We start from the raw sequence: 10,129 nt of genomic DNA on the forward strand, positions 1-10,129 counted from the left end.
CTCGGGGATGGATGTCTCGCGATTAGCCTTGTGCGTTTGTCTCTGTCGGCACTCCGCCACTCCTCCACACTCCTCCTTTTGCACTTTTCTTCCTTCCCTCCTTTGTGTCTTTTTCCTGTTTTCAAAACAAGCTGAACCGATGATCTAGTGTACTTCTGCAGCCGTCCCTATGGCAACCCGTTGGATTTACCGCTGTTATTGCGAATGGCAGGCGCTCTGGCCTTCCTCACTTTGGGTGTGTGTGTGTGTGTGTGTGTGTGTGTGTGTGTGTGTGTGTACGTGCGGGCGTGCGCATGTGTGTGTGTGTTTGTGTGTGGTTGTGCTGCGGGTTCCAGGAAGAACGTCAAGGCGTCGGCGGTGTGTCGGTTCTCCCTGTCCGACGTGCAGGACGCCTTCCAAGGCCCCTACATGGAAAACCCGGATTCCAGCTCCAAGTGGAACGAGTACACCGGGAAGATCCCCGACCCGCGACCCGGAACGGTGAGAGAAAGAGACAGACAGACACACACACACACACACACACACACATATACAGAAACACATGCCTTTAAAGTTGAAACCTCTCCTTCTAGATCTCAGTATTCAAAGAGGCCAAATCTCCCACCAGGCGGAGATAAGATTGATTGGATCGGATAGAGAGCCTCTCTGGGAGGGAGAGAGAGAGATAAGGAGCATGGAGTTGAGGCTTCATGGAACGGGCCTGCAAACACAACCGGCTTATGTTGCTGAATTCCATTTCCTTGGCGATTAGTGCCGCGGCTCGGCAACAATGGCTTAACGTGGTCGTCCAGTGCCGCTCACATTGTTCCTTCTCCCGCAGTGTCGGTTTCAACACTTCATAGGGCTTAACGGGAAAACTTTAATTCAAACTTTGTAGTTAGCTGTGAAATGGGGAGGGAGAGCGATGGTCAAAAGGTTTTAGCCGGGTGAGTGTGAAAGCCTCTTAGAGGAGTTGGGGAAAGTCGTTTGAAAGGGACAAAAGAGGCAGAAGGGGAAACTTGTTCCCCTGGTCAGGTGAAGAGACAGCTAAGTCCCCCGTGCATCGGTGTACACACACACACACGCACGCACGCACGCACACACACTCACACACACACATACACACACACACACACACACACACACGCACATACGGACTGGCGGCTGAGCTCGCAGACTCTCTGCGGAGTCAAAATCACATTTTCCTCCAAAGTCATCTTTCCACAATTGCTGCATTTTCTTCAATATTCCTTAGTTTCCTCCCAGGCTCCGACTGCTATTCTCAGGGTGTCTGCAGGTCTTACAGTAGTTGAAAAATGTCTTGTATTCATATATTGTTTTATTTTTTTTATTTTATTCAGGCCTTAGGAGTGGTTACATAGTCTTGAGGTCAGAATTTCAACACAACACATTTTGATGTATTTGATTTCATCAATCCATATATTTATTTTAGTCACTTTATGACTTTTAATGATTTACTTTATTTAATACTTTTTTATTTGTTTTTAATTTTTATTTATTAATTTAATATTTGTTTGTTTATTTAGTATTATGTATTTAAATGTAATTTTAATGAACTTTATTATTTATTATTTTAATTTTAATGTGAAAAAGACTTTATTTACTTGTTAAAAAGAAAAGAGAAAACCAAATAATTCCTTTAAGGTAAAAAGTAATGGTTAGATTTATTATTTATTCACTTATCTGCAAAAGTTGAGACAATGATATGATTTTCCAAACACGAGTCTTAAAAGGCCTTATAAAGGTATTAAATTGAACTGTGTGATACCTGCAGACCCCCTGTTTCCCTTTCTTTTCTGATAATTTCTTCCTCCGCCCCTCCTCTCATCCTCTGTGCATCCCTCTGTTCCCAGTGTATAACGGACGAGCTGCGATCCCGGGGCATCAACTCGTCCACCTCGCTGCCCGACGACGTGCTGCACTTTGTCCGACGACACCCCCTGATGTCCAAGCAGGTCCAACCCCTGGACAGACGCCCCCTCCTGTTCAGGAGGACCACAGACTACACCCACATGGCCGTGCACGTGGTCCAGGGCCTGGATGGTCACCTGTACCATGTGCTGTTCATAGGGACAGGTGTGTGTGTGTGTGTGTGTGTGTGTGTGTGTGTGTGTGTGTGTGTGTGTGTGTGTGTGTGTGTGTGTGTGTGTGTGTGTGTGTGTGTGTGTGTGTGTGTGTGTGTGTGTGTGTGTGTGTGTGTGTGTGTGTGTGTGTCCCCTGATAAGGGACACTATTGAACAGTTGCAGGCTACAACTCTTTTCACCATGTTTTGTCTTTATCTCCAGTCAAGCCATCTTTTGTTCTGCTGTTGATTGATGACTTAAACATTGAGAAATTATTTATTTATATATTTAGGGTTCTTTTTTTAAGCAGATAGTGTTGTTTCTGGGCTTCACTTGCAGTTGTGGGAACACACACATCTTTGTTATGCACATTCTTTGTTTTGGACCACAACAGTTTCACAGTCGGAAAACGCTTTACTGCCACATATTGGATTTCCAACATAGAATTAGCTTCAGGTCAAAGTGCAATGACATGATGTGTGTGTGTGTGTGTGTGTGTGTGTGTGTGCCTGTGTGCTTGTCTGTACTACTGTATACTGTAATTAGGTGTAATTTAGTCATGTGGTTCTCAACGAGGGGTCCGGGGACCATCAGGGTGTACTTCAAGAGGGTCTTTAATTAAATAATGATTAATGGTTAAACTTCACAATTATTCATTTACAAGATGTTACCACTATGAGAGAATGTACAATAAGTTGTACATACAGTAAGCTGTTTTGAACATACACTGTCATCTCCCGAACTATAATATAGACAGGTATGGTATTTGAGATATATATCAAGATCAAATGGGGTCCTGGCCTAATGCGTATCAAATTGAGGGTCCTCGATGTGAAAAAGTTTCATCTTCATTGTGAATCATTACTGATTTTGTTTACATACACGGATAAACATCGCTATTTGTCCAGTATTTTCAACTGTAATTACTAACCTCGTGGGTCTGGAGTGAACTTTCTTGTCTTCCATTAAATGCCAAAATTGCTCCACTACTGGTCTCTCTCTCTCTTTCTCTCTCTCTCTCTTTCTCTCTCTCTCTCCAGATGAATATGAATAAATATGGTTTAAACTCGAGGTAATTTGTATAAATCCTGTGACGCAGATGAGGGCTGGCTCCACAAGGCTGTGGAAGTCGAGGGTCAGCTCCACATCACCGAGGAGCTGCAACTGTTTGAAGAGCCGCAGCCCATCAGCAGCCTCATTATTTCCGCCGCACAGGTAGCAGATTTGTCGGGCAAAACACGCCCACACACAAGCGCGTGCACACACACACACACACACACACACACACACACACACACACACACACACACACACACACACACACATTCACATACACACACACATACACACACACATATGCAGCTAAACGTACACAAGAAGAAAGCCATTGGGAGTAACCTCTTTTCCGATGTTTACCTACCCAGATGAGCGTGTACGTGGGCTCTCTGTCGGGCCTGGTCCAGCTGCCCCTCGCCGCCTGCCACCGATATGTGTCCTGCTACGACTGCGTCTTCGCCAGGGATCCCTACTGTGGCTGGAACAGATCCCAGTGTGTGCTCATCATGTCACAGGAAGACAGGTCCGTGCGTACGCCCACGTCTGTGGCTATTTGTGTGCAGGTTGTCTCTATGTGTGTAGGTAATACTAATAACAGTAATGATGATCATAATAGTGATACAAATAAATAGCTAGCTATGAATTTATAGAGCACCTTTGAAAAGCCAAGTCACAAAGTGCTTTATTTGAAGACTAAATATTTGCGACCATTAATTAAAGAGAAAAACAATTATTGACAATCATTCGCTGAGGAATGATCATGGTCCTTAAATGCTACTCATAATAACTTATTTCTATTAAGTTTATTTAGCTTGAATTTTTTCTTCATTATTATTATTATTTTCTTCATTATTATTATTATTTTCTTCATTATTATTATTATTTTATTTTATTTTTGTAATTTATTATTATTATTATTATTATTATTATTATTATTATTGCCTTCTATTTATATAAAGCACATTGAATTGCATGTTGTGTATGAAGAGGTTTATTTGTCTCATACAAATCTTATATATAATATATATTATATTATGTATTATATATTATATATGTATTAAAATATATATTTATATGTATATTATATATTATATAAAAATGATATATATATATATATTAGGTTATTATCATTATCATTATTATTATTATTTTTATTATTATTATTATTGTTATTATTATTATTGCCTTCTATTCTATTCTACTTCTACTATGTAAAGCACTTTCAGTTTGTCTGTGTGTGTGTGTGTGTGTGTGTGTGTGTGTGTGTGTGTGTGTGTGTGTGTGTGTGTGTGTGTGTGTGTGTGTGTGTGTATGTGTGTGTGCCCGTGTTTTTATGTGGGCGTGTGTTTTTCTGTGGGCTTGTGTGTGTATTCTTGGGTCGACGACCCTAAGGTATTCTTCCAATCGCCCTGGCACAGCATCAACTCTCACTGTTGCATCATGTAGTGGCACTTCTATAGCGACAAACAGCAATTTTAATATCCTGATTCGTCTGCAGTGAAAATGCTTTTCCTGTAGACACTTACTTTCTGAATGTGAGGAGATTTAGAATAAATGAGAGATTAAATCGTATATGGACAAGTTATTTGGCTCCACGTTTATCTGAACTTCATTCCTAACCTTAACCAAACCTGTTTTCTTTTCCTTACCCGGCAACTGAGTCGATCAGTTTCTAAACAACGGTTGCATGATATAAATTAAAAATAATGTCTATTGTTTCTTGTCAAATAGCTATGACTGCTTGATTGTCCGTGACAGGACAATAGTGGTGTATGTATTGATGAATGAGGTTATACTACACAATACAATGTAATAGAATAGTTCAAAGTTCAGTTCAAGGTTCAAAGTTCAAAGTGTACTTTATTGTCAATCGTACCATGCAACACGTAATTACACAGAGGATCAAAATTGCGTTTCCCCATACTCCAAATGTGCAAGTTATATTTGTAACACACAACATATAATGGGTAATGCGGTAATGGGGAATAGAATGGGTAATGCGGTTTTGGCATATATTTGTAGCCTTATTTTTACAGGTCTGTAACAGGTTGTTGTAGTTCCTTCGGAGATGCGCTGATCTCATTTTACTGTTTTCCGTCTGCAGGTTGGGTCTGATCCAAGACATCCGGAACGGCAGCGCAGGGTGCGAGGCCACCGCCGGAGATGGTACGATGAAAACCCATCTGATCCCAGTTAAAGCTAAAATAAGCCCCCCTGCTTTGTTGTTGTGGCTGTTGTTTTCTTTTTTTTACAAAATGAAGGATGAAAGATGTATTAAAAATAGAGACGGTTACAAACTGCTCGAAAGATACACACTTGTCATCAGATGCACGGTGGAATCTTTGAGAGTTGATTATGCATGCTCAGGCAAAAGCCTTTCTTCCCTGGCCTCTTTATGACATCGTCTCCGTCTCTGGAGGGTTTTCTGTTTGAAATTCAAGGCAGGCAGAGATTTTCACACTTTTTCAAATTTTGGGTACGATTAAATTACACGTCATTTGTCTCCATATTTCTCTCCTTGGGTGATGCATTATAATCGCTATAAAGTGGGGTACAATAACATCTGACGTTTAGACTGTAATTTCATACATCCTTCATTAATATTGAGAATGATGAATAGGAGCCCAGATTTCCAAGTTCCAAAGCGTACTTTATATCCTCATGCGCTCGTCTCGTGTGTCCACGTTGCCATGGTTTCAGAGCGCGCTGTGCAGCGGAGCCGCTCTGTGATGGCTGGGGACGACGTGCTGCTCCAGTGCGAGCTCAGCTCCAACCTGGCGACCCCGCTGTGGACGCTGGACGGCCGGGAGCTACAGGGCTATGGCCTCAGCTCCGGCTTCCGAACCGGGACCGACGGGCTGCTCATCATTGAGGCGCGGCCCGAGCAGAGCGGCCGCTACACCTGCCACGCCCTCGAGAACAACATCCGCGTGTCCCTGGTCACCTACTCCGTGTCCGTCCGCCGCCAGCCCCGCGCCCCCCAGCCCGTCGAGCCGCCCACGGACCCCGACAGTCTCCAAACCACCGAACGCACCCCGCCCACCGACCCCACCTCTTCCGAGAGGCCCCTGCCACCCCCGCCGGCCCCACTGCTCCCCCGTCCCGAGCTGCTCTCCCAGAGGAACATGGAGGCCATGTACCTGTCGCTCATCACCATCCTGGGGGGCCTGTGCGTGGTCCTCACCGTGGTCCTCGTCTACGTGGGTTTCTGCCTGCGGCTGGGCAGCAGGGGGAAATACTCGCTGCGCGCCGCCATGGCGGCCTACCCGGACAGAAAGCGGCAAACCAGGAACAGGAAGAAGCATCGTAGCTCCCCCAACATGGAGCTCAAGACCATCTCCAGCCACTGCAACGGAAACTGCAACGGCAACGGCAACGGCGTTTACAGCGCCGCCGCCAAACACCACCACTGCGAGAGTCACGACGGGGGCTTCATCCAGATTGTCCCCGGGGAGGGACGCTCGTCATTTAAGGAGGGGGGACGTCCGCCCCCGGCGCCTCCCCTCCCCCTCCCTCCCATCTCGCAGTTTCCCTCTCCCGAGTGCGACTTCCCCAGCGGCCTGTCGGCCACGCTCCCCAGCGTCCTCAGGAGGATGCAGGGGAACAGCTACGTGCTGCTGCGGCAGAGCGACACGGACAGCACCACCCCGCACTCCCACTCCTTCACCGAGGAGCTGAACCACATCCTGGAGAAGAGGAAACACACCCAGCTGCTGCTGCCGCGGCCGGACGAGAGCTCCGTGTAGGAACGTGGACCTGAGGTCTTCATGGGTCTATCTGTGGCCTGTTGGGTGATGGTCGGCTATAATTCCTCGGGTCTGTGTTTTTTATTATGTGTAGTACCTGAGTGGATCCAAGACGACCTGTTGGAAGGGATGCGGATTTGAAAAAAAAAAAAAAAAGATAATTCGAAAAAACGTCACGTTCTAATTGGATCTTGAGACGGGTCCGAATTTTTTGGACCCATGAAGACCTCAGACATGGACGAAGTGTCTCGTTCCCACCTTTGGTTGGAAGGAATTAAGTGCCTGTAATGTGATATCGTCATTGCTGAAAACTTGGACTTCAGCGATGAGAAGTTACGCCCCATCACTGTTTTGGACTTAAAAGACGGATGTTTTTAATTTCCGTCGCTTATATTGCGAGGAGCACGTCCCGACCCGCTTCCCGAAAGAGGTCACAGAGAAGAGGAGAGAGGAGCAGGTTGCAGAAATGAAGTATTATCGACCTCAGGTCAGCGGTGCTGGGCAGAGCAGCCGAATACCGCTAATTCAGTCAGGACCGCTTAGTCAAAGAAAACGTTTATTTCAATTTGCAGTAAGATATATTTGCCGGCGTTTACAATCTGTTCTGGGACCTCCCTGCTCTTCAACGAGCATAATGTGGAAAGCCTAAGGCAGGAAGAGCAGCAGCAAAGACCCTCCTAGGGTACAGAACAGAGCAGGCATCAATGACAACAGAAATTGCATTCATTAGTCAGACTTGGCATGAAGAGGAGGAGCTGGGATGAAGGCAGGTTGCAAGCAGCTTGCAGAGTGTGCAGCAAAAGGTAGGCAGGCTAAAGCAGTTTAAATAAGGTGCCCTGTACGAGATTTTCCAATTGGATGCATAGATGGGAATCACCTGATCCATCAGCTGATGTGGGCTGGCTCGAGATCAGCTGCTATCGGCTGATGTAGCTGGGCTTGTGAGCTGAGCTTGACGTGGTCGCCTGCCGGGACTAACGCTACGCTCAGTGTCTCGCTAACAGCCCCCATACGGAGGATCCAAAAGTCAGGCCTCAGATCCCGGCATCCTGGAGGCCCGGTCCACACGGTGCCTGTGTCCCACGTGGACACAGGCAACAAAGGACAGTCAGCCAAACTTTTTTTTTTCTATTTGCCAAAGCACAGATGTTCTCATGCATGTTCTCATCAACATATTTTATTTAAACGTTATTGATATAAAAGGGAAACAGACATTGTAGAGGGAGGAATTGAGGCAGATTTTTCCTTTTTTTTCCTTTTTCCTTTTTATATTAATGTCAACTCTCTAACCACAATAACCAACCAACATAACATTCTAAATTGAAGACGGCGTTGAAGAAACACAAAATTATTAAAGACATGGTGGCACAGCAAAACAGGTTTTGAAGTGCTTTTCAGAAAGAGATGAGTAACGGCAAAACAAGCCACAGGAGGTGACCCGTCCACGAAACAAGGCACAGGAGGGAATCTAATAACATTGCACCGTGTCAAAAAGGAGGGAGAGCAATGTCTGGAGTGCATGTTTCCTAATATGGAGAGCTATAGCGCAGCCATGCGCCTTGTGGAGCTACATTGGAGGAACCGAAACCCCCTGTGTTGACCGTGATTCATCCCCCCAATACTGGAATCCACCTCCATCAGCCCATTACGCAGAATAACAAAACTCTCAAGCGTCCAAGGTAAGCAGAGTTTTTTTTTATTTACACTACTGATTGCCAGGGTTATAGGGCGTAATGCCAAGCGAGCACTTAAAGAAATGGACCAAGTAGTGAAGGGGCTTGCACACAGGACGCGGTGTGTGCACGCATGCACACTTTGGGGTCTCTGCGAAAATAAATGATCGATTGGAATGAAAATTGTAATTATGGTGTAATTATATTTATATATTATATTACAATATCATATATGTCTTCAGACATATCATGTAGGTATCACATCTTGTAGGTAATATTCATTGGAGATCATGGTCAATCTCCACCGCATTCAAACACACAGCTGGTCTGCCCGCTGAGTAGGAAACCTGTTTCTACGCGGGGATTTCCTTCTAGGGTGCCGATACACCCGTAAGGACGGGTTGTAGAGCTCGGGAAATTCGGGCACCGCTAAAAATCAGTCTCTCCTCCATGTTGCACAGATCCTTCCTGTTTGCTTCACCTCCTGCTTCCATTGGCCCCGCGGCGATCACATCACGGCACGTGCTCGGCGCAACATCACACACCGGTAGAGTTTAGAGTGCAACGCACTGCGCACCGCGTCCTGCATGAAGGTCCCTTAAGAGTATAGTGTTTGGTATAATATTAAAAACAATAAAACAACAACTGTTTTACATTCAGATTTTGTTTTAAATCAGAGCCACCGCCACAGAGACACCTTTTCCTATCTCACCGTTATCGTCTTGTCTTCTCTCTTTCGCCGGTCGCTTCATCCTTTTTCTCTCCGTTATAGTTTTTCATGCTTTGTTTGTTCACCTGCGTTTTCGCACCGCCACTCACATCCTTCCTCTCATCCCCACCTTATCATTGTTATTGTTATTTCTCTTGTTCGCCAGCTCACGGTTCTTCCGTGGACCTGTTATTCTCCTCCACGTTCTCATGCCAGAGGGTTACATTACACCTTATTTATAAGATGAGTCTGACCTTATCCATCCCTATGGAAAGAGAGGGAGCGAGCGAGGGAGAAATAGACGGATAGATTCCCTGTTATCTCTTAAAAGAGATGTGCCGCTGGCAATGCTCCAATTATATTGCTCGACTCCGAGTCTCTGGATGGTAAGTTAGTATGGATTTTTATCCACGGAGTACAGATCCACACCAAACACGGGCGATCTATGCAGATAGCTCCTGTCTCGCACACACATGTGCACACCCACACACACACACACACACACACACACACACACACACACACACACACACACACACACACACACACACACACACACACATATTTGATGGAGTCTAAAAAGGGCAGGGAGGATATTCGGTGCCGGGGTAACGAATCACAAAGGCGAGATGTCAGGAGAACGTCGTTGCAAGGCCGTGGCACTAATCAAACGCATGAAAAGCAGAGGGAGGTGCCGCGCAACACGGCAAACAACATTAAAATTCTCCATTAAAGCCCTTTCACCCTGTCTCAAAGCATGCCATCAGGCGGAGGCATTTATTATGTATTAAGGACCTCCGCAAGGGCACGTAAAAGAGAAGTTGCCAATCTCTCAAAGGCTCTCGCGTGGTCTAGAGGAAAGCCCAGCCCACGGGAGCTCC

At 45.5% G+C, this 10,129-nt stretch overlaps 1 protein-coding gene across 1 annotated transcript in view; it reads left to right on the plus strand.

Annotated features, from left to right (window-relative positions):
• The window catches only part of sema4ga (sema domain, immunoglobulin domain (Ig), transmembrane domain (TM) and short cytoplasmic domain, (semaphorin) 4Ga), a gene marked incomplete at both ends in the record, with an annotated part of 31,060 nt that extends 24,194 nt beyond the window's left edge, over positions 1–6,866 (plus strand). Inside the window, 6 exons of the mRNA XM_080017028.1 lie at positions 336–480; positions 1,854–2,076; positions 3,164–3,279; positions 3,489–3,643; positions 5,225–5,286; positions 5,821–6,866. Coding sequence (XP_079873154.1) covers positions 336–480; positions 1,854–2,076; positions 3,164–3,279; positions 3,489–3,643; positions 5,225–5,286; positions 5,821–6,866 — 1,747 coding nt within the window. The remainder of the gene's footprint in view (positions 1–335; positions 481–1,853; positions 2,077–3,163; positions 3,280–3,488; positions 3,644–5,224; positions 5,287–5,820) is intronic.
• Between the last annotated feature and the right edge of the window lie 3,263 nt (positions 6,867–10,129).

The sequence above is a fragment of the Zeus faber genome (assembly GCF_960531495.2).
Source record: "Zeus faber genome assembly, chromosome: 16".
In the NCBI taxonomy this organism is placed as follows: Eukaryota; Metazoa; Chordata; class Actinopteri; order Zeiformes; family Zeidae; genus Zeus; species Zeus faber.